The sequence below is a fragment of the Symphalangus syndactylus genome, chromosome 5 (assembly GCF_028878055.3).
Source record: "Symphalangus syndactylus isolate Jambi chromosome 5, NHGRI_mSymSyn1-v2.1_pri, whole genome shotgun sequence".
NCBI lineage: Eukaryota > Metazoa > Chordata > Mammalia > Primates > Hylobatidae > Symphalangus > Symphalangus syndactylus.
In genome coordinates, this window is record NC_072427.2 from 81,145,662 (window position 1) to 81,171,118 (window position 25,457).

Sequence of the window (25,457 nt, forward strand, 5' to 3'; positions counted from 1 at the left end):
GGTCTCGAACTCCTGACCTCAAGCGATCCACCTGCCTTGGCCTCCCAAAGTGCTGGGATTACAGACATGAGCCACTGCATATGGCCCTTTTTTTTATTTTTATTTTTATTTTTTTTGAGACAGTGTCTCACTCTGTAGGCTAGGCTGGAGTGCAGTGGTGGAATCACGGCTCATTGCAGCCTTGACCTCCCTGGGCTCACAGGGTCTTACCATGTTGCCCAGGCTGGTCTTGAACTCCTGAGCTCAAGTGATCCACCTGCCTCATCCTTCCGAAGTGCTAGGATTACAGGTGTGTCTTACCATGTCCCGCCTGGTGCATCTTCTTTATCCAACATGAAATGCTATACTATCAGGCTTCAATACAATTTCCTGGAAATCTAGTTTAAAAAAAAATGCAGGTGCCCAGGTCCTATCTGGCCAAGAATAAGGGAAAATAGACTGTTTTTGGTCTGTGATTTGATGGCATATACTGGGGAGAGTCTGTCTCCAAAAGCAGTTAGAGCAGAGCACTAACTCTAGTTATACTTCATAAAAATTCCTGTTGAATTCAACCTTCATAGCTCTGACCTCTACTCAATTTCAGATAGGAGTACAACTCACAGATGGCTAATGGAGAACAGATCAATTTCAAGGCCATCTAGGACAGGCATAACCATACACAGAGAAGAACCTGGCTTTAAGTTTTTAATTAATAAGACTTCCCTTAGGCTGGAGAGCCAAGTAGTATCTGCCTCCATGTTTCCCAGAGGGCACTCATCAGACTGTGTACTTGGAGGATATTCAGCAGGTGTTTTCTGCTCTGATTCAGGCCACTATCCTGAAAGGTGCAGTCCATGGGGAGAGAACTGCATTCTAGTATTAGAATAAATTGTAACTTCATTTTATTCCCCTGAACAGTCTAATGAAGGCAGGCATGGCCTTATACATGCAGCTATTCCCAGCAGTGTTTGGCAAAGCGTTTGCACAGAGTAGGTGCTTAATGGAATGGTAATTTCTGAAGGAAACATTTTGCAGCCAATTAAAATACAGCACAGACTTTCCATTTCTCTTTGCCATTGTCTGGAAAATTGTAGATACATATGACTCTCTGCACGTACGCATCGAAAGCATTTGCCAACTCAATGGTGTTTCTCTCAATCTGAAGCTTAATGGTGGATTTGCCCATCACAATAAGAGGGTAATAATACTGTCTGACCTTGGAGTGACTCATTGCCCTCCTCTGCTGACTGGCCCCAGGCAGGAAGGGTAATGCAGAATAAATGAATGGGTGAGTACATCGCGATGAGGTGAACATCATCTACTCTACTCTTCTGAATCCTATTAATTTTAAATATCTTCTCTCTTTGTTCTAACAGCAAGTGTCCCAAATAGAATGATATAATAAAGAATTTTGTATGATTTGTAGCCAAGTTACATTATTATCTTTTACTCTTCTTTCTTATTTTCTTTCTTCCTTACTTGTGTAGAACACGCATTTTTAATGGGTGGGGAGTGGTATCACCTCTGTGGCTGAGTATTGGTCCCCAAAGATATCCAATTCCTAATCCTGGGAACCTGTGACTCTTACCATATGTGGTAACACAAGCTTTGCAGATGCGATTAAATTAAGGATTTTGAGATGGAGAGATTATCCGGGATTAGCAAGGTAGACCCTAAGTGTAATCACAGTGTCCTCATGAGAGGCAGGCAGAGGGAGACTTGACAGAAGAAAAAGGCAACGTGACATTGAAACAAGATGCTACACGGCTGCTGGCTTTGAAAGATGGAGGAAGCAGCCGTGAGTCAGTGAAGAGGAAATGCACGCTTCCCTAGAGCCTTCCTAGGGGGTATGGCCCTACACCTTGACATTACCCCAGTGAACTGCATTTCTGGCCTCTAGAACTATAAGGGAATAGGTTCGTGTTGTTTTAAGCCACAAAATTCATACTTCGTTATAGTAGCCATAAAAAATTCATATGGCCCCCAAAGGGGTGAAAATTGGTCCTTGGGGAATCAAAAAATGCTTAGGTTATTAGAGTGGCTTGTAGTCTTTCCAAGATTAAACTCTAACTGACAAAATCTTACTCTTCAGTACAGGCATATCTTGGAGATACTACGGGTTTGGTTTCAGACCACTGCAATAAAGCAAATATCTCAATAAAGTGAGTCACATGAATTTTTTATTTTCTAGTGCATATAAAAGTTATGTTTACACTATACTGTAGTCTCTTAAGTGTTCAATACCATATCTAAAAAATGCATACCTTAATTAAAAAACGCTTGAGTGGGCCAGGCATGGTGACTCATGCCTGTAATCCCAGCACTTTGGGAAGCCGAGGCGGGCAGATCACTTGAGGTTGGGAGTTTGAGACCAGCCTGACCAACATGGTGAAACCCCATCTCTACTAAAAATACAAAATTAGCCGGGTATGGTGGTGCATGCCTGTAATCCCAGCTACTTGGGAGGCTGAGGCAGGAGAATCACTTGAACCCAGGAGGCAGAGGTAGCAGTGAGCTGAGATCATGCCGTTGCACTCCAGCCTGGGCAACAAGAGCAAAACTCCAACTCAAAAAACAAAACCAAAAAACACTTGAGTGTTAAAAAATGCTAACGATCGTGAGCCGAGATCGCGCCACTGCACTCCAGCCTGGGCGACAGAGTGAGACTCCATCTCAAAAGAAAAAAAAAGAAAAAAACACTAACGATCATCTGAGCCGTCACTGAGTCATAATCTTCTTGCTGGTGGAAGGTCTCAGTGTGGTGGCTGCTGGGACTGATAAGTGTGGTGGCTGCTAAAGGTTGCAGGGTGGCTGTGACAATTTCTTTTTTTCTTTTTTTGAGAAGGAGTTTCGCTCTTGTCGCCCAGACTGGAGTGCAATGGTGCGATCTCGGCTCACTGCAAGCTCTGCCTCCTGGGTTCAAGTGATTCTCCTGCCTCAGCCTCTCGAGTAGCTGGGATGACAGGCATGAGCCACCACACCCGGCTAATTTTGTATTTTAAGTAGAGACGGGGTTTCTCCATGTTGGTCAGGCTGGTCTCAAACTCCTGATCTCAGATGATCCGCCTGCCTCAGCCTCCCAAAGTGCTGGGATTACAGGCGTAAGCCACAGCGCCTGGCCAACAATTTCCTTTCTTTTCTTTTCTTTTTTTTTTTTTTGAGACGGAATCTCGCTCTGTCACCCAGGCTAGAGTGCAGTGGCGCAATCTCGACTCACTGCAACCTCCGCCTCCCAGGTTCACGCCATTATCCTGCCTCAGCCTCCTGAGTAGCTGGGACTACAGGTGCCCGCCACCACGCTCAGCTAATTTTTTTGTGTTTTTAGTAGAGACAGGGTTTCGCCATGTTAGCCAGCATGGTCTTGATCTGCTGACCTTGTGATCCGCCTGCCTCGGCCTCCCAAAGTGCTGGGATTACAGGCGTGAGACACTGCACCCAGCCTTGTTTTTTTTTTTTTTTTTGAGACAGAGTTTTGCTCTTGTTGCTCAAGCTGGAGTGCAATGGCGCGATCTCGGCTCACTGCAACCTCCACCTCCCAGGTTCAATCAATTCTCCTGCCTCAGCCTCCCAAGTAGCTGGGATTACAGGCGCGCCACCATGCCCGGCTAATTTTTTGTATTTTTAGTAGAAATGGGGTTTCGGCATGTTAGCCAGGCTGGTCTCAAACTCCTGACCTTAGGTGATCTGCCCACCTTGGCCTCCCAAAGTGCTGGGATTACAGGCGTGAGCCACCACACCCAGCCGACAATTTCTTAAAATAAGAAAATTAACTTTGCCGCACCGATTGTTCCTTTAGTGAAGAAAGATTTCTCCGAAGCATGCAATGCTGTTTGATCGCATTTTACTCCCAGTACAACTTCTTTCAAAATTGCGGTCGATCCTCTCAAACCCTGCCCCTGCTTTATCAACTAAGTTTATGGGATATTCTAAATCCTATGGTGTCATTTCGACAATGTTCACAGTGTCTTCTCCAAGAATGGATTCCCTCTCAAGAAATCATTCCCTTTGCTCATCCATAAGAAGCAACTCCTCATCCATTCAAGTTTTATCATGAGATGACAGCAATTCAGTCACATCTTTAAGCTTCATTCTTAATGCTAGTTCTCTTGCTATTTCCACCATATTTACAAGTACTTCCTCTACTGAAGTCTTAAAAAAAAAAAAAATCTTTTTTAGGAGATGGGGTCTCGCTATGTTGCCCAGGCTGGTCTTGAACTCTGTGCTTGAGATCCACCCGCCTCAGCCTTCCAAAGGGCTGGAATTATAGGCCACCATGCCCAGCCTGCTCTACTGACGTCTTAAAGCCCTCAAAGTCACCATGAGGTTTGGAATAAACTTCTTCGAAACTCCTGTTCATGTTGATAATTTGACCTCCTCCCAACAGTATCTAGAATGGTGAATCCTTTCCAGAAGGTTTTCAACAGACTTTGCCCAGATCCATCAGAGGAATCACTATCTACAGCAGCTATATCCTTATAAAATGTATTTCTTATATAATAAGACTTGAAAGTCAAGATGACTCCTGGATCCATTGGCTGCCCAGTGGATGTTGTGTTAGCAGGTATGAAAACAACAGTCATCTCCTTATACCATCAGAGCTCTTGGGTACCAGGTACACTGTCGGTGGGCAGTAATATTTCGAAAGGAACCTTTTTTTCTGAGTGGTAGGTCTCAACAGCAGGCTTTAAATGTTTGATAAACCACTCTATAAACAGACGTGCTGTCATTCAGGCTTTGTTGTTTCATTAACAGAGTACAGGTAGAGTGCATTTAGTATCAATCTTAAGGGCCCTAGGATTTTTAGAATGTTCAATGGGCATTGCCTTCAACTCAAAGTCATAAGCTGTATTAGCCCCTGACAAGAGCCCAAGGGACAAAAGCCTGTCCCTTGAAACTCTGAAGCATTCACTTCTCCTCTCCAGCTACGAAAGTCCTAGCCTGAAGGCATCTTCTTCCAATACAAAGTGGTTTCATCTACATTTGAAGATCTGTTATTTGGTGAAGCCACTTCACCAAGGACCTCAGCTAGATCTTCTAGATAACTTGCTGCAGCTTCTCTGTCAGCACTTGCTGTTTACTTGCCCTTTTATGTTATGAAGGTGGTGTCTTTGCTTAAACCTCATGAACGAACCTGTTGGCTTCAAGCTTTCCTTCTGCAGGTTCCTCACCTTTCTCAGCCTTCAGCGAATTGAAGGGAGTCGGGGCCTTGCTCTGAATTAGGCTTTGGTGGCCAGGCACGGTGGCTCACGCCTGTAATCCCAGCACTTTGGGAGGCCGAGGTGGGCGGATCACGAGGTCAGGAGATCAGATCGAGGCCATCCTGGCTAACATGGTGAAACCCCGTCTCTACTAAAAATACAAAAAATTAGCCGGGCGTGGTGGTGGGTGCCAGTAGTCCCAGCTGCTCGGGAGGCTGAGGCAGGAGAATGGCGTGAACCCAGGAGGCGGAGCTTGCAGTGAGCCGAGATCGCGCCACTGCACTCCAGCCTGGGCAGCAGAGCGAGACTCCGAAGAAAAAAGAAAAAAGGAATTAGGCTTTGGCTTAAAGGAATGTTATGGCTGGTTTATCTTCTATCTAGAATCACTCAAATTTTCTGCATATCGGCAATGAGGCTGTTTCACTGTCTTATCATTTGTGTGTTCAACGGAATAGCACTCCTCATTTCCTTCAAGAACTTTTGCTTTGCATTCACAGTTTGGCTGTTTGGCACAACAGGCCTAGCTGTTGACCTATCTAGGCTTTCAACATGTCTTCCTCACTAAGCATAATCATTTCTATGTTTTGATTTAAAGTGAGAGATGTGCAACTCTTCCTTTCCCTTGAACATGTAGAAGCCATCGGAGGGTTACTAGTTGGCCTCATTTCAATATTGTTGTGTCTCATGGAGTAGGGAGGTCTGAGGAGGAGGAGAAAGATGGGAAATAGCCAGCGGGCGGAGCACTCAGAACACCTACAACATTTATGGATTAAGTATCAATTAAGTCTTTATTATTATTATTATTTGAGATGGAGTCTTGCTCTATCGCTGAGGCTGGAGTGCAGTAGCATGATCTTGGCTCACTGCAACCTCCGCCTCCTGGGTTCAAGTGATTCTCCTGCCTCAGCCTCCCGAGTAGCTGGGACTACAGGTGTGCACCACCACACCCGGCTAATTTTTTTTGTATTTTTAGTAGAGATAGGGTTTCACTGTGTTGACCAGGCTGATCTCGAATTCCTGACCTCATGATCTGCCTGCTTCAGCCTCCCAAAGTGCTGGGATTACAGGTGTGAACCACCGCACCTGGCCTCAATTAAGTCTTATATGGATGCAGTTCACGCCATCCCAAATTACAATAGTAACACCAAAGACAGTGATCACAGATCACCATAACAGATATAACAATAATGAGAAAGTTTGGGCCAAGTGCAGTGGCTCACGCCTGTAATTCCAGCACTTTGGGAGGCTGAGGAGGGCAGATCACGAAGTCAAGAGATCGAGACCAGTCTGGCCAACATGGTGAAACCCTGTCCCTACTAAAAATACAAAAAAATTAGCTGGGTGTGGTGGCATGCACCTATAGTCCCAGCTACTTGGGAGACTGAGGCAGGAGAATCACTTGAACCTGGGAGGCGGAGGTTGCAGTGAGCCAAGATCGCAACACTGCACTCCAGCCTGGGCGGCTGATCGAGACTCTAAAAAAAAAAAAAAAGAAAAGAAAAAGTTTGAAATACTGTAAGAATTATCAAAATGTGACACAGACATAAAAGGAGCATCATACGCTGTTGAAAAGAAAATGGTCCCAGTAGACCTGCTCAATGTAGGGGTGCCACAAACCTTCAATTTGTAAAAAAAGCCACAATATCTGCCAAGAGCAAGAAAGCAAAGCACAGTAAGACACAGTATGCCTGTGTTTAATTTTGTGGCAACTAGGAAAAAAAAAATAGCCATAAAGGATCTTTTCAGAGATGATAATGAAGAAAAGGTTGTGAAACATCATTTCATTGGAAGGCACAACCAACAAAAGACTAATTCAAAGATGATACAAGATTTTTATTCCTCTCCAGGCCTAGTTTCACTATCATTAATCGTTGAGGGCAAGAGAGCAGGTGTTATCCTGATAGGTTATTTTACATCCTTCATTCTAACTACTGAGTTAACTATCCAAGAAAGCTTGTGGGCCACCTGTTTTTACAGACCAACCTCTATCCCATTCTTAGACAGACACACTCTCGTGTAAGCTACAATAAGACACATGAGTAATTCTGCCTGTAAATATTGTCACTCTGTTAAAATATATGTTCTCAAAGAACTGTAGGAATATTGTGTGCCAAACCTATCAGGAAACAGATTTTTATATTCTAGATGTCTGTAATCTACTGTAGGCTGTGAGAATAGTATATACTGTGATAGCCTCGGAAGAGATGTTTAGGCTGGCAACAGTGGCTCACACCTGTAATCCCAGCACTTTGGGAGGCTGAGGCAGGCAGACTGCTTGAGCCCAAGAGTTTGAGATCAGCCTGGGCAACATGGGGTGATCCTGTCTCTACAAAAAATACAAAAATTGTTCAGGTGTGATGGCACATGACTGTAGTCCCAGCTACTCAGGAAGCTGCGGCAGGAGGATTGCTTGACTAACCTCCGCTCGGGAGGCGGAGGTTGCGGTGAGCCAAAATTGTGCCACTGCACTCCAGCCTGGGCAACAGAGTGAGAGACTCTGACTCCAGAAAAAAAAAAAAAAAAAAATGTGCTGTTTAGTTATAATTCTGCCTTTTTTTTTTTTTTTTTTTTTTTTGAGACAGAGTTTCACTCTTGTTGCCCAGGCTGGAGCGCAGTGGCGCAATCTCGGCTCACCGCAACCTCCGCCTCCTGGGTTCAAGTGATTTCCTGCCTCAGCTTCCCAAGTAGCTGGATTTACAGGCATGAGCCACCACACCCGGCTAATTTTGTGTTTTTAGTAGAGGTGGGGTTTCTCCATGTTGGTCAGGCTGGCCTCGAACTCCTGACGTCAGGTGATCCGCCCGCCTCAGCCTCCCAAAGTGCTGGGATTACAGGCGTGAGCCACCACGTCCTGCCTAATTTTGCTCTCTAAAAAGCTGTCTTAGTGAAACCAAAACTATATCAGAAAACTATTTCTAAATAAGTACTTTTAATGTTCCTGAACAAGTGGTGATATGGAAGCTGGCTAACTAGGTAATCAATGTATAGCCTGTCTTATGAGATGCATAGTGTTCTAACTTAATTCAAATTAAAAGTTAAATTTGGATCTACTAATACAGCTAATCCAGTTCGGTCTATAGTATTTGTTTTTAAAAATATTTTTGTGGGATATGCATTAAAAAGTGTAATTTGAGCTATATATAAAAATTCATTATGATATCACTAAGCTCATTCATTAGGTTGCTCAACTATATGTTTCCTATAACCTTCAAGAAATTAAGTCCTGAGTAGATTCTGGTATCCTTGATTGTTAGATTAAGCTGTAAATTCCCTTAGGAGAATTAAATGCCTGAACGGAATCTTAATCAGGCTAGACCTGCCAACTGGGATGTTCTTTGGAAATAGAGGTCAAGATGTAAAAAAAAAGATTAAAATTGTCCAGTAAGCATCCCAGATGGAATGCTGACTATGCATTACTTCCCCGCCTACCAGGCTGCACAGGGAACAAAACCTGAACTTAGGGTGAGAGAAAAAGTTTGAAACCAAATCGAGCTATTTTTAGTCCAAGAATCAGTATGTATAAAATGGACTGTGCACAGATCTTTATTCTTATGGTCCAAGAAGTAGAGAACTGGTGTCTGACCCTATTCAGAAGATAGGAAAGGAGAGGGAGGGAGGGAGGGAGGGAGGGAGGGAAGGAACGAAGGAGGAGGAAGGCGGAAGAACGGGAGGGAGGGAGGCAAGAGAGAGGACAGAAATCCTTATATATATGCTAAGTACACCATACGAGTTCTACATTTTAAAAAGTAGGCTGCTTTCCACTGCTTATTTTTAAATGGTGAACAATAACAGATAAAAATATAATGACCTTGAAAAACAGTAAAGGGAATGTGTAAGACTACTTTTTTTTTTTTTTTAAAGACAGAGTCTTGCTCTGTCATCCAGGCTGGAGTGCAATGGCACAATCTCAGCTTACTGCAACCTCTTCCTCCTGGGTTCAAGTGATTCTCCTGTCTCAGCCTCCAGAGTAGCTGGGGTTACATGTGCATGCCACCATGCCTACCTAACTTTTATATTTTTAGTACAGATGGGGTTTCACCATATTGGCCAGGGTGGCCTCGAATTGTTGACCTCAAGTGATATGCCCGCCTTGGCCTCCAAGCAAGATTACTTTTAAAACATAATTTTTTTAAACCTATGTCAGTGCCAGAGTTGCCATTTCTACAGTATGTCCTGGGCAATGCTCTCTGCCATTTCCCATTTAATTTTCCATTTGGCACTGGCTTAATGACAGGCTACTACACAAGAGGTTGATGTCACTGTCATATCAGGCCAGAAATGTCGGCCCCTTCTTATTGTCTAATGCAGAAATAAAGCAGTCACGAATTAAAAGAATTGGTACCATTTTAACGCTGTGTCCAAATTATGTTCAACATTTGGATTACAGGAATATTTAAATATGCTTTTTTTGGAGGAGGGGGTAGGGGGCAGGGTCTTGTTCTGTCACCCAGGCTGGAGTGCCGTGGTATGATCACAGCTCACTGCAGCCTCAACCTCCTGAGTATCTGGGACTACAGGGACACGCCACCATGCCCTGCTAATTTTTGTATTTTTTGTAGAGACAGAGTTTTGCCATGCTGCCCAGGATGGTCTCAAACTCTTGGGTTTAAGTGATCTGCTCACCTTGGCCTCCCAAAGTGCTGGGATTACAGGCATGAGTCACCATGCTCAGCCTAAATACGCTTTAATTTTTGAAGTTTTCTCCCAAATATTTGGGATTATGGAGATGCCTGTCCTTATTATCTCCCCAAAATAACCTCAAAAAGGCTAAAGATATTTTTTAATAAAGAGCAACTGACATCATTTTGTGAAATATTAAAAAGCTATTGTATTATTTCTCATTGACAAATAATATCACTTTCCAAATCACGGAAAAAATTACTTCCAGTCCATAAAAAGAGAAATTAAATGTCCATGCTCCTTAAAATAATGCATGCATTTTATGACCAATCAATATTGCCTGGTTCTATGAGCAGATGAGATGACAGCAGTCATCATGGTAATTTCACAGATGTGCATAATGCACCTTCCTTTAACAGAAACCTGACTCTCCCTTGGGGACACTGTTTCCCCTGCAACCCTCTGAAGTGCTATTTCACTCCCATGCCTCTGGGCCTGAGACAGATGCCCCTTTTGCTCCACATGTCTGGAAGGTGAGGTGAGACAGGTGCTGCTTCTGCTCCACATGGCTGCTTTCAGAGCATTCTCCTCTCCTCTCTAAAACTTCTGTGGTTGAAACCTCATGTCACCAGATTCTATCATCCACTATCCAGCACTGCTACCGTTACCTACCAAACACCAACTCATTCCCCTTCATTTCTCATTGCCATTGCCAACATCTCTAGAATTTCTGGTCTTAATTCCTGGCATTCTCAACACCCACACAGATGATCTCAATTCTTGAACTCCTATTTATTTATTTGCTTATTTATTTATTTATTTGAGACAGGGTCTCATTCTGTTGCCTAGACTGGAGTGCAGTGGTGTGACCTTGGCTCACTGCAGTCCTGACCTCCTGGGCTCAAGCGATCCTTCCATCTCAGCCTCGTCAAGTGCTAGGATCACAGGCAGGAGCCACTGCATCCAGCCCTTGAATTCCTCTTTTCAAGGGATCTTCTCTCCTGTGGCAGGCACTCACTCCCATGAGTCCTGTGGTTCACTCTCCCGGGTGATCATCGCCCATTTTTGTCCCTTCAAATCTCAGCCCCTCCCCTACCTTCCCTCTCAGCTGCTGACTTTGCTTCCACCGCAGTGAGGAAATGGAAGCAGACTGAAGAGGACTTGCTTCACTCACATCTACCCATGTGAGAGAATAAAAGGAGAGGGATTGCAGGCAGAGAATAGAAGCGTTTTTCATGGAGGCTGTTTGCAAACAGGACCAAAGAAATGAGGAGGCAGCTAGGGGACGAGATGGGCTCACATGCAAGTGAGCATCCACGTGTTCTGCTTTTCCAAGCGTTACCATATATTAAATTTTCTAGCTCCTTCTAAGGGCAATCCCTCCATTTTTGTACTAGATTCCATCCCTTTCTCCTTTACTCAAGGAAATCAATTGCTCTGGGCTTTCTTCTCTTTTCTTCTTACATCATTAAAATTTCCCACTTTATGGGGTCATGGCCATTAGCATTCACAAATGTTACTTCTTCCATCTTAAAAAGGAACAAAACCCAACAACTTGCACGTGAGCCCATCTCGTCCCCTAGCTGCCTCCTCATTTCTTTGGTCCTATTTGCAAACAGACTCCATGAAAAACGCTTCTATTCTCTGCCTACAATTCTTCTCCTTTTATTCTCTCTTAAACCTACTATCCTCAGCCTTTTTCTCCCAACACTCTATGGAAACTTCTCTCGCTGAGGTGACCAATGACCCCTTGTTGCTAAACCCAATGGTCAATATATGTCCTTGTCTTGTTTGACCTGTTAGCAGCATCCGCACTGTTGATCATTTACTTCCTGGATATCATTTTCTTATTTGGCTCTCAGAAAGCATTGTCTACCTTCTTTCTACCTCACTACTATTTTTTAGTCTCCTTTACCGGTTTCTTTTTTTGTCCCCCACCTCTCACTGCTGCAGTGACCCAGGGCTCAGTGCTTGCCCTTTTCTCTCTATATAGCTGCCCTTGGTGATTTCACCAACGCCACGGCCTTACGCAGCCTCTATCTACTGATGGATCCAAAACTTTTTTGTTTTTGTTTTTGTTTTTGTTTTGAGATGGAGTCTTGCTCTGTTGCCAAGGCTGGAGTGCAGTGGCGTGATCTCGGCTCACTGCAACCTCCACCTCCCGGGTTCAAGCAATTCTCTTGCTTCAGCCTCCTGAGTGGCTGGGATTATAGGCACACACCACCATGCCCGGCTAATTTTTTGTATTTTTAGTACAGATGGGTTTCGTCATGTTAGCCAGGCTCATCTCAAACTCCTGGCCTCAAGTAATCCGCTCGTCTCAGCCTCCCAAAGTGCTGGGATCACAGGCACGATCCCAGGCGCCCGGCCAGGATCCAAAATGTATACCTCCATTCCCAGACCTCTCTCCCAAGCTCTTAGCCCTTAACACCCGCTACTCACTCAACGTCCACAGGTGGACCTCTAATAGAAATTTAAAACTTAACATGTTCAAAACTGAACTTCTGACCTTCCTTCCTAAAATATGCTTCATTTGAAGGTTTTCCCATCTCAACTGATAACTCCATTTTTCACGTTGGTGAAGCTAAACCCTCAGACTAGAGTTCTTTTCTCATACCTATCTCTCATTCTCTACATTCAACCCATTAGAAAATCCCGTTGGGGCCACTCTCAAAAATTATTCAGAATATGACTACTTTTCACCACTTCTACCCATCATCCTGGTCCAAACCAGCATTTGTGCATATCTGGATGACTGCAGTAACCTCACATTCCTACCCTTGCCTCAATAAAGTCAGGTTACTCCTTTGTCCAACACCTTCCTGTAGCTTCTCATGTCACTGAAGATAAAAGCCTAAATCCTTTCAACGGTCTACAAGGCCCTACACGCTCTGGCTTCCTGTTACCTGTCTGACTTCATGACAGTGTGTATTGGTGGAAGGGTAGACACACAGATCAATAGAGCAGAATACGGATTCCAGAAATCGACCTACACAAACGCGGCCAATAAATTTTGACAAAAGTGCAAGGCAGGTCAATGGAGAAAGGGCAGTCTTTTCAACAAACGCACAATTGGACATTTATACGCCAAAAAGAAGAATCTCCATCTAAACCAACTCCTTTACGCAAAAACGAACTCAAGGCCCTGCATCGAGAGTCTTAGGACCCCTTGCCAAGAGACCATGGTGCTCAACAAGAATCACTCAAAGGGTGGCAGAGTGATCAAGAACACCAAGAGCATCCTAATGTCCTACGTCCATGTGGAACTTACATTCAGTGACATGAAGAATGTGCCAGAGTCCTTCAAAGGGACCAAGAAAGGCTTCGTCTACCTTACCCCTTACTGGTCATCTTTCTGTCCGAGAAGAAGAACTCCATGAGGCCTTCGTGATGCCTTTTCATCTGATGAAGGACTGTGAGATCAACTAGCCTGTTTGCTGCAAACTACTTCAAAAGAACAGTGAAGGGTGAAGCGGGAGATGGCTGGGAGGGCTGGGCTTCACACAAGTTAACCTTACAGCAGTTTGGACAATGAATGCTCCAGGTGGCATTTCGAGCCTCCAGGGGCGAGGCCCCCAACGGAGCCTATGGGTACTCTTACATACCCAACAGAGCCTATGTCTTTCCTCTGCCAGTCGCCAATGGAACGTACCTTTGCCCTCCTGGCTGCCCCAACCCACAGTCCCCATCTGAGTTCTATCCAGGACCTCCCATGGTGGATGGATCTATGGGATGCCTGCAATCCCTGCCACTGCCCTATCTGGGCTCATGGAACCTCTGGCCAGTGGCCCCATTGGCCCCTCTGCTCTGGCAGCCAAAGCCAGAGCTGCAGAAGCAGTTGTCAGTGCCAGGCAAACCACACAACACCTACATACCTAGGAACCAGCCTCTGCCACTACAGTATTACAGTCTCCTCCTCTGAAAATAAGAAGACCCAGTAGACCCCCTCCCACCTCCCTGTTTCCCACCCTCTTTGCCCATTCCTACCCCTCCCCTTGGGGCAGCATCGGAGGCTAGGGGAGGCGACGGAGGGCTTTGTTCCTCCTCCAAGTCTGACTGTAAAGTTACCAGCAACTGGTGATGAAGGAAGAGAGAGGCCCCTGGCCTCTGGAGAGGTGCCCCCCAGCTTCCCACACTAGCTCAGAATCCAGGGCGCTGCTCAGCTGTGCTCCCTGTTACAATCTTTAGGGCTGTCCTCTGGGGCACGGGTGTCCCCCTTGTTCTATTTTTGCTCTAGTAGCTTTACATGGAGGGGCCCTCCAGCCACCTCCTCCTTCACAGTCCATCCAGCTCCCTTGGTCTGGCAGCCACTTCACACTCAACCTCCTGAGCTGTGTCTTCCCCGAGGACCTCCCCAGGCCCTCCTCACGTGTCTTCCCCTGGTCTGTGCCAAGCTGTGGGAGGCCACCATCCAGACACCGTGAGCCCACATTCCCTTCCCAGCCAGGCTCCAGCCCCAGGCACACTGGCGAAGACCTCCAGGGGTTGGGTGTTGTCAGGAGCAAGGTCACCGCAGCTGGGGAGGAAGCCCCTGTACTTGCCTGCTAGCGTTTCTGGGATTTCTTTCCTGTGGCTTTTCTCCTCTCCCTTCCGTCCAGAAGGGGCTTCTCAACTGGGACAGGAGAAGGCATGTCTGTCCCATCATGAATTTGAGGGCCACTAGGTGGGCTGGGAGAAGGGTCGCTGAGGCCTGGGGCCTGGCCTGGCCCTGTGGGATGCCCATGGCCTGCTGGCCACTCAGCCTGCACTCTCCCTCTAAGCTTCACGCCTGGGTGGTGATACGCTCCCTGGATGCACTGAAATTTGCTCTCATTTTTTCCCAGACTGAGTGTGAAGTGAGGAGATGGTTATTTCAAGAGAATTCTCTATTCGACAAAAATCCAGTTAATATATTAATATAAAATTTAAAAATAGGTCAGGTGTGGTGGCTAACGCCTGTAATTCTAGCACTTTGGGAGGCAGAGACAGGTGGATCACCTGAGGTCAGGAGTTTGAGACCAGCTGACCAACATGGTGAAACCCTGTCTCTACTAAAAATACAAAAACTAGCCAGGCATGGTGGCATGTGCCTGTAGTCCCAGCTACTCAGGAGGCTGAGGCAGGAGAATCGCTTGAACCCGGGAGGTGGAGGCTGCAGTGAGCCGAGATCATGCCACTGCATTCCAGCCTGGGTGACAGAGCGAGACTCCGTCTCAAAGCAAGCAAATAAATAAAACAAAACAAAAAAACTTACCTAGGAAAAGAAACACCCAATTAAAAACAGGCAAAAGTCTTGAAAAGACACTATACCAAAGAGAATACATGGAAGGCAAACAAGCACATGAAAAGATGTTCAATATTCTTAGTCAATAGTGAAATGCAAATTAAAACCATAATGAGATATTACTACACACCTATTAGAGTTGCTAAAATTTTAAAAATACTGTCAAGGCCGGGCGTGGTGGCTCACGCCTGAAATCTCAGCATTTTGGGAGGCCGAGGTGGGTGGATCACCTGAGGCCAGGAGTTTGAGACCAGCCTGGCCAACAACGGTGAAACCCCATCTCTACTAAAAATAGAAAAATTAGGCGGGTGTGGTGGCCCATGCCTGTAATCCCAGCTACTCGGGAGGCTAAGGCAGGAAAATCACTTGAACCCGGGAGGAGGAAGTTGCAGTGAGCTGAGATCACGCCATTGCACTCCAGCCTGGACAACAAGAGCAAAACTCCGTCTAAAAAAGAAAATAAAAAAAAAAAAGAACTGTCAAATACCAAGGGCTGGAAAGAATAGGGGCAACAGGAACTTTTACGCATTGCTAATGGGAAAGCAAAATGGTACAGCTGCTCTGGAAAACTTAACCAAACACTTACCATATGACCTAGTATTCCCAGTCTCCTAAGTATTTACTCTAGAAAAATGAAAACTTCACAAAAACGTAAGTGTACATGAATGCTTATAGAAGCTCTAGTCATAATCGCCAAAATCTGAAAATAACTCAAATGTTCTTCAGTAGGTGAACTGATTAATGCAACCACAATATATCTATACAGCAGAATAATACTCAGCAATAAAAAGGAACAAACTATTGACACATGTAACAACTTACATGACTCTCAAAGGCATTTTGCTGAAAGAAAGGACCCAATCTCAAAAGGTTACATACTGTTTTATTCCACTTATATTACATTCCTGAAAAGAAAAAATAAAACAAAACTATAGTAATAGAGAATAGATCATTGGTTATCAGAGGCTGAGGTGGGAGTGGCTCTGACTACAAAGAGTAGAACTGACCAAGGGAGATTTCTGAAGTGGTGAAACTGGTCTGCCTCCTGATAGTGGCTGTGGCTATATGAATCTATTTACGAGTTAAAATTCATGGAAGTGGCCAGGCGCAGTGACTCACACTTGTAACCCCAGCACTTTAGTGAGTGGATCACTTGAGGTCAGGAGTTCGAGATCAGCCTGGCCAACATAGTGAAACCCTGTCTCTACTAAAAATACAAAATTTAGCCAAGTGTAGTGGTGCACGCCTGTAATCCTAGCTACTCAGGAGGCTGAGGCAGGACAATCACTTGAATCTGGCAGGTGGATGTTGCAGTGAGCCGAGATTGCACCACTGCACTCCAGCCTGGGTGACAGAGCAAGACTCCACCTCAATAAAATAAAATAAAATTGATACAACTGTATACACACACACACACAAATTCTGTGAGCCTGAATTGCAAACTAATCCTTACGAACAAATCCATTTTGTTAATCTGATTTCCCCCAAAAGGATAATCAAATTACAATTATTCAAAAATGAATTGTCTATATTTTGTTAAGACTTTGCTTTCAAATTCCCAATGGCATTAATAGACATATTTGTTTACTGTAGCTCAGCAAGCATTAGAAAGAACTTTTCAACCAAAAGAAATATAGCTCTCTCCTGTGGAATCGCATATGTGCTGCAAGTTTGTTGAGAGAATTAAATGCAATAATGAATGTAGTAAAGTGCTAAGCTTCATACCTGGCATATGGTGAGCTCAATAAATGTTAGCTATGATATTATTATCAGTTAAAAACAACAACAGTTCTTCGCTGTTTGGTGTACTGCATTATTCCAGAGAGGTATGAGGTCCATTCCCAACAAGTATGGAGAGGAGGAGAGAGATAGGGACAGGCCAGGAAACAGAAAACATGACAGCTAGGACCAAGCCATGCCTTCAGAGAAGTGTCAGCTTCACTCAGCTATGTGTAACCACAGCTCCCAATGACCAATTACCCAGAAGGAAACATCAGAGACCGTAAGAAACACTTTGCTTTTCACTGGATACATTAAATAATTCAATTTTTCCCTTATGATTCGGGTCATCGGCAAGAACATCCAATGTTGTACTAGGTAATAATGCAAGGATTTTTTCATGGACTAGCCAGATATGAAAGGGTGTTTGTAGTGATAGGAAGACACCTAGATGGCTCTCCTCTTTATAAATGCGTGTTCCATTTCCTCTCTTGGTGTCAGGATGTCAGCCATGACTTCATGCTACTGTCGGATGGTGCTGGGGCCTCCTATGCTGCTCCGATAGAGCTTCTGTTTTCCTGTGTGAATAAGTCTGACAACCAAACTTTGAAACAGTAAATACCATTTACAAAGTCCTCTATTTCTTATAAGACACTTTCATGGAAAACATCTCACTTTATCTACATAAAAATCATGAGGTTAGTACTATAATGTTTATACAGGAAATGAGAGGTTTAATCACACAACTGGTAAAATGGCTGAGCTAGGACCTGAACTCAGAGTTCCTGATTTCTGTTTTTTGTTTGTTTGTTTTTGAGACAGAGTCTCGCTTTGTTGCCAGGCTGGAGTGCAGTGGTGCCATCTCAGCTCACTGCAACCTCCGCCTCCTGGGTTCAAGCAATTCTCCTGCCTCAGCCTCCCGAGTAGCTGAGACTACAGGTGCATGCTATCATGCCTGGCTAATTTTTGTATTTTCAGGAGAGACGGGGTTTCACCATGTTGGCCAGGATGGTCTCGATCTCTTGACCTCATGATCCGCCCACCTTGGCCTCCCAAAGTGCTGGGATTATAGGCGTGAGCCACCATGCCCGGCCCAGAGTTCCTGATTTCTAATTTCACACTATTACCAAACCTCCTATGTATCAAAGACAGGCATATCTTATTTTATTGTGATTAGTTTTATTGAGCTTTGCAGGGTTTTTGTTTTCTGGTTTTTGGTTTTTTTTTTTTTGTTTTTTTTTTTTTACGAATTGAAGGTTTCTGACAACTCTGCACTGAGCATATCTATTGGTGCCAGTTTTCCAACAGTATGTGCTCACTTTGTGTGTCTGTGTCACATTTTGGTAATTCTTGCAATATTTCAAGCTTTTTATTATTATTTTATCTGTTATATTGACATGAACCACATCCATATAAGACAGCAAACTTAACCCATAAACGTGTGTGTTCTGACTGCTCCACTGACCGGCCATTCCCCATCCCTGACATAAGACAATATTGAAATTAGGCCAATTAATAACCCCACAGTGACCTCTAAGTGTCCAAGTGAAAGAATCGTACTTTCAAGGAAAGGAAGAAATGATTAAGCATATGCCAAATTAGCCAAGTTGAGTTAGCTGAGTTAGCCAAATTGTGAATGCAAAGGAAAAGTTTCTGAAGAAAATTCAAAGTGCTGCTCCATTGACACATGAATGATAAGAAAGCGAAACAGCCTCATTTCTGACATGCAGAAAGGTCTGGATAGAAGATCAAACCAGCCAAAGCCTAAGCCACAGCAAGCGCTCTCTTTAATTCTTTTTTTTTTTTTTTTTGAGACAAAGTCTCTTTCTGTTACTGAGGCTCCAGTGCGGTGGCGTGATCTCGGCTCACTGCGACCCCTGCCTCTCAGGTTCAAGCGATTCTCCTGCCTCAGCCTCCCGAATAGCTGGCACTACAGGCATTCGCCACCATGCCCAGCTAATTTTTGTATTTTTAGTAGAGAAGGGGTTTCACCACGTTGGCCAGTCTGGTCTCGAACTCTTGACCTCAGATGGTCTGCCTGCCTTGGCCTCCCAAAGTGCTGGGATTACAGGCGTGAGCCACCACACCCAGATGCCTCTCTTCAATTCTATGAAGGCTGAGGTGAGAATGCTGCAAAAGAAAAGTTTGATACTAGCAGAGGTTAGTTTATGAGGTTGAAGGAAAGAAGCCATCTCCATAACATAAAGTGCAAGGTGAAGTAGCAAGTGCTGATGTCTTTAACTGAGGCACCAGGTGATCCAGCAGATCTAGCGAAGATCATTGATAAAGGTAAAGTAAACTAAAAAATAGATTTTCAACATAGACAAAATAACCTTATAGAAGAAACCTTGTTGAAGAAGAATTTTTAAAAACACACAAATTTATTGATCACAGTTCTGGAGGCTGAAGATCTAAGATTAAGGTGCTGGCAGGTTCAGTGTCTGGTGAGGGCTGCTCTCTGCACCCAAGATGGCACCTTGTTGCTGTGTCCTCCGGAGAGGATGAATGCCTTGTCCTCATATACTGGAAAGGACAAAAGGGCCAAAAGGCCTAGCTAGCTCCCTCCAGCCCTTATATAAAGTCGCTAATCTCATTCACCTCCTAAGGGCCCGACCTCTTAATATTATCACATTGATGATTAAGTTTCAGTGCATGAATTTAAAAGGGGCACATTCAGACCACAGCAGCTATCGTATTAAAACTTCATATACTTTTCTAGAAATTTCATTAGCTTGAAGCAGGGTTCGGAAGAGGGAAACCTGTGCTCTTGGGAGCTACGGTGACATGGCAAAGAATAGCACATCAGGGCCAGTGTTCCCGAGTTCAGATCATGGCCTGTCACTTGGTACCCATGTGCTCTGGACAAGTGATCCGACCTCTCTTTGATCCATGTGCCCCATCAGTAAAATAGGGGTATAATATAATAGGAACTGCCTCAGTAGGGTTGTTAGAAAGATTCAGTAGTTAAGGCACATAAGGTATTTAGAACAGTGTCTGGCACTCAGTAAATGTTGTTATTTTCACTTTAAATTATAGGCTTACTCTCTACTAAGGTCGATAATTCACTTGATAACTCCAATCTTCTACATTCCACCTGAAGGGGCCTATCTTATGTGACATCTTTTTATCACATATATACCAATTCTGGTTAGGAATACTGCATAATTGCTTTGTATACTTTGTAAATATTGCAGTTAATTCTAACATATCTTATATTTGAGACATTAGCTAGTAATTGGGAGAATTAGGCAGTATTAAGTTTCATTATCCTATTTTATGATTTCATTAATGTGGATTTCAGTTTAGTTTAGTACAGATAAGTATAAAAGTAAATATTACCCAAAGTTTAGGCTATCTTCTAGTATATTATACCTAAAGGTTGAAGATAGAAAAAATGAAATTCAAACTTGTTTACTAAATATCTATTTAAATCCTACAGCAATCTGCTTTCTTTATGCTCTTACCATAAATAATGCTGGGTCAAGAGAACTCAGAGATTTCTTCACTCTGTCTATTATTGGCCCTGTAGGATTAACTCCTAATTAGGTTAAGATTAACTATTAATTTGGTTCTCCGACTTGGGTGATCAGTTTTTCTTTATACTCCCTGTATTTTATAGAATTATTATTATTATCATTATTATTTTTTGAGACAGAGTCGCCCTCTGTCGCCAGGCTGGAGTGCAGTGGCGCAGTCTCGGCTCACTGCAACCTCTGCCTCCCGAGTTGAAGCAATCCTCTGCCTCAGCCTCCCGAGTAGCTGGGGACAGGTGCCCACCAACACACCTGGCTAAGTTTTTTATATTTTTAGTAGAGACGGGGTTTCACCATCTTGGCCAGGCTGATCTTGAACTCACGACCTCAGGATCCACCCGCCTCGGCCTCCCAAAGTGCTGGGATTACAGGCGTGAGCCACCATGCCCGGCCTATAAAATTATTTAAAACAGTTTACCATTAAAAATATATATACAATAAGGCTAATCAAAACGTTTAAAAGTAAGAATTAGATGAAAAAATCTAGGTTAGTTTTTGATACTTAAGCATAGCCCCGGAGCTTCTTAACAGTCAAGGCAGAAATAAAAATGTTTAGTAATTCTACTGCCTGATTCATAACACAATGGAAAGAATTTTTGAGGTGATAAATTCAAAGAGATATTTATCTCATGTTTCTTTACCCTAAGAATATAGATCTACATAATGAGTTATATTGTCAATGATATTTTTGGAGTATGCAGAACATTATTAATGATAATTGCTTATGTTTATTATGTATTTACTCTATATCAATATAATCTTAATATAACTTTTACAAATATCATGAATTTAATACTAAAACTTTCAGCAGAGCTGACTAGAATATTGATTTTCTAATACCTAATTCAGCAATTTTTCCATTTTCCACCATACTATCCTGTAACTACTATTTATGGAAGAGAATTTGACATTGAAATCACACACACACACGCACGGGTAAATCTTTCACACTGCACCCAACATATATGCGCACACACACATCTTTGCCAGGACCAACAATCCTACGAAAACAGGAAATGAGTCCTTTCAGTAAAGAAAAACGATCCCGTTAATTAAGTTATTAGACACACAGCATCTGTCAAACTGATCATTTACTATGCTTTGGGTTGGTTATCCTTGTGTATTTCTCACTGTCCATCATGTCATAACTGTTCTAAGTTACATGATCTCTCTTCCAATCACTGTGCATCAGTTAATGCATATAGTACAAAAATAAAACTGAGCCTACAAGGAAATCAAATCTGAGATTTCAACTTAATATCAACCATTAAAAGTGTGGATCAATACACCAAAAAATAGAATTTATTCCTATTCTCCTTTTATGTTAGCTCTAAATGTTAATAATAATTCTCTTAGGTACAGCAAAATAAAATGCTTAAAATTTAAAAACAAAAACTCAGGGTTATAGTAATAGCACCAGCTCTCACCCCATCAGAAAGAACATTAACAAATACATTGTTGGCACACATAGAAGACAAAGAAACACAAGACTTTTTTTTTCTTTTAGTTACCTGACAAATCTGAATAAACACATTCATAGGCTAAAGTGCCTCAAGCTGTTTTAGATCAAAAAGACCTAAACGTGGATGTAACAAGTTATTCTCTTACTGCAAATCTACTATGTAAAATGCATAAAAAGTGAAGAATCACAACCAATTGATTTATTCAGGAGATCATGGTGCTTATAGCAATGTCCCAGTTGTGAGCCTTCCTCAGCTTTGGGCAGGCCAAAAAATCGAAATTTGTGGTTCTTAATATGTGGTTTCCAGAGCAGCAGCCCCCACATCACCTGGGAACTTGTTAGAAATGCAGATTATTGGGTCCTACCTCGATCTACTGAATCAGAATCTCTGGGAGGGGGCCCCATGTTCATGGTCTGATGAGTTCTCCAGGTGATTCAGATGCTCCTTCAAGTTTGAGAACTGATCTGAATGAAAGGCCCCCCAAATCTTTTTTTCTTTTGCTGCCTCCATTCATTCCTAACTTGTAACTTCATGCTTAATTAATTAACTTCTGCCACGCATCATAAATCTACTCATTGGAACTGCCCTCAAGCGTGGCTGTGTAAGTGAGGATGCTCCATTAATCATCACCACGTTGACTCACACAGAAAAGCATCTGTGGATTCCCTGCCCCATCCTCAACCTTGGCTGTTCTTGGCTCAGCTGCAGCTGCTACACACAATGGGGATTGCAGCTTTCAGAGGATCCATCCAACTGGCCACCAAGAATACTCGACTCATTGGTCACATTCTTCTCCATAAACCACCTGCATGAGTGTGCACACGGTCCTCACGTTGCCCATGCCACACCCTCTCTGCCAACTGGCACATGACCCTGCTGCTCATGGCTAATGAGGTTGCTCCCTGCAAATGTTTGGTGACTTGCTTAATCCAGAATGGTGGGCTTTGGCTCCACACGACCCTCTGTCCACTTCTGCAGTGGATGCTGGATTGTGCCACTGCACCCCAGATTGGGCAACAGAGTGACACCCTGTCTCAGAAAGAAGGAACCAGAGAGTAGCTGTGTTTTTAACAGTTGTTCACATTGCAGGGAAATGAGGAGGTCCTGGTATCCTGAAAACTGTCTCATCTTCTTCTTAGTACTCAACACTGACTTCCACTTGATTAGATCCTTTCTCTGTCTTCACAAGTCATATTGCTATATTTGGGCATATCCAAAGATAATGAAATAAGTAAACCAGAAACCTTGCTGTCAGTATTCATTTAGTTCATTGTAATATGGACATGTGTGAATGTAAATTACCTAGAAAATTCCAATAAATTCTAGACAACTTATATCTTATAATAGTGAAGCCTTATTTGTAATATGTCACTTATTTCAAATGTGGATTGCTTCTCTTATATTTTACAACATGGAAGAATATTTTCATCCTACATATTTCTACCACTAAAATGCTCAACTAGTGAGCCCATTTGGTTTTGGACCTGTCAATCATCACTGCATTGGTGTAGGAGTTAGAGGACGTCTGCGTCTCTTCCATAGCTTTCATATCAAAACACGGAGTGAATGACTGAATATAGCTTCCAAAAATGTTCTTACAGGGGTTTGACGGATGAAGCTACTTTTGGCTATCTCTGTTTCCGACATCACCCCTCCACTAAAGGATGACTCTGCCAGTTTGAAAATGATACGGCAGGTGATGCTGCCTTGCAAAAGCTAATAAGGAATAGTGAGTTTGGTGGATGCTCAACACTCACACAGCAAGAGAGACTCCCTGACCTAATTCATACCAGCCATAATTTGCTGCCTTCTCTATAACCAGAAAAATCGTTTGGGGATCTGCATCACCAGACTCAAAGACTTCTTAGGACACTCGCCTAGGCTGTCATTCCCTGTGAGCGGTGTCCTGAGCCAACACCACCGTCAGCTGGAATTGGGGCTGATACAGAGCATTACAGCCAACCGTTCTTCTCCACATTGTATTAAACCAGGTGCAGGGAGGAAGTGCTAAGGTCACTGTATTTTTAAAATACCTTTGCAGAAACAGTAAGGCCAATTCCCAAGTCTGCAGTACATACAAAACTTAATTCTCAAGAAACAATAAAAGAGAGAAAAGCTCATCTCAGAACAAGCTAGCTATCACTTCACTAAAAAATAAAAGTTGCTAGCTCAGTATTATTAGTTTCGCGCTCAATACAGCTCCTCTGATTAAAGCAAAAGTGTTATTCCTCTCTGCTGTGGAGAGAACTTTATTTCTCCCTCTCACATATCTCTCATAGGGAATTTGTTTATTTACCTCCTTCAGATCCTGCACGACCGCACTGAGCCTCTCATTTTCTGCCTGTACATTAGTGACCACAGCCCGGCTCTGCTTCAGCTCGTTCTGCATCTCCAGGATCTTCCCCAGATAGTAAGCCTCCTTCGATGCCGACTCCTGCAGAAGTGTTTCCTCCCGAGTCTCTCCATCTTCAGCAACCTTCCGGTGGATGGAGAAGGACTGCCCAAATGCCTGCAGAGTATGTGGGAAGAAAAGGAGTGCACAATGAAATGCATCATAGCCCTCTTTTAAGACTTGGGAAAATGTTTTCTTCTGCTTATATGTGTAAGAAAAGCTACTCTGCAAGACCCCCGAAATATAACAGTCTAGCAGTTCTCACTGATGCTTGAAATAATTCAATTCACTTAATAAGGAAAAATAAAATTTTAAAATATCTTGCGAAAAAAGATGTAATGCATTAGAGAAAACTTGAAAAACATTGTTACTTGCTTTATGTTCTTTTTTTTTTTTTTTTTTTTTTGAGACGGAGTCTCGCTCTGTCGCCCAGGCTGGAGTGCAGTGGCGCAATCTCGGCTCACTGCAAGCTCCGCCTCCCGGGTTCATGCCATTCTCCTGCCTCAGCCTCCCGAGTAGCTGGGACTACAGGCGCCCGCCGCCACGCCCGGCTAATTTTTTTTGTATTTTTAGTAGAGACGGGGTTTCACCCTGTTAGCCGGGATGGTCTCGATCTCCTGACCTTGTGATCCGCCCACCTCGGCCTCCCAAAGTGCTGGGATTACAGGCATAAGCCACTGCGCCTGGCATATGTTCTCATTTTTTTAGACAACTCTTATCAAGAAATAGCTCAGTGTTAATAAGCCCATCAAAATTCATGTCACCTTCATTTTTAAAAAAATCCCACAAATATTTTACAAAAAAGAAAACGATCATTTAATGTACTTTCTAATACATTGGCAGTAAGGACAGACCAATTATAAACAGTATCCTTAAGAATTAAAATTACCAAACAGCATTTAAATTGCCCAGTACCACAAAAAAAAGACACTGAATATCATCTCTGTATAAGAAAACATATATGTGTCTGTTTATTTGTGCAAAAAGAAATACAGGAGAAAAAGTAGAAACTAAACTGGTTACTTACAGGGTGGGTGGCAAAAATGGGAGACTGAAATGTGACAGAAGACATGAGGTAGAATGACACTTTTCTGAAATGCCTTTTCACACAGTTCTTTTTTCTTTTTGAGACGGAGTCTAGCTTGCCACCCAGGATAGAATGCGGTGGTACGATCTCGGCTCACTGCAACCTCCGCCTCCTGGGTTCAAGCAGTTCCCCTACTTCAGCCTCCCATGTAGCTGGGATTACAGACACCCACCACCACGCCCAGCTAATTTTTGTCCTTTTAG

The 25,457-nt window shown here is 43.4% G+C and overlaps 1 protein-coding gene and 1 pseudogene across 26 annotated transcripts in view; one reads left to right on the top strand and one right to left on the bottom strand.

Moving 5' to 3' along the window:
- BICD1 (BICD cargo adaptor 1) overlaps window positions 1-25,457 on the bottom strand; it is a 274,492-nt gene that overhangs the window by 139,304 nt on the left and 109,731 nt on the right. For 22 of the 26 annotated variants that reach the window (XM_055280140.2, XM_055280136.2, XM_055280130.2 and 19 more), the window contains exon 2: window positions 24,072-24,284. In XM_055280140.2, coding sequence (XP_055136115.1) covers window positions 24,072-24,284 — 213 coding nt within the window. The other 4 variants (XM_063639209.1, XM_055280145.2, XM_055280144.2 and 1 more) reach the window with 4 other exon arrangements.
- LOC129481954 (WW domain-binding protein 2-like) lies at window positions 12,980-13,893 on the top strand (annotated as a pseudogene).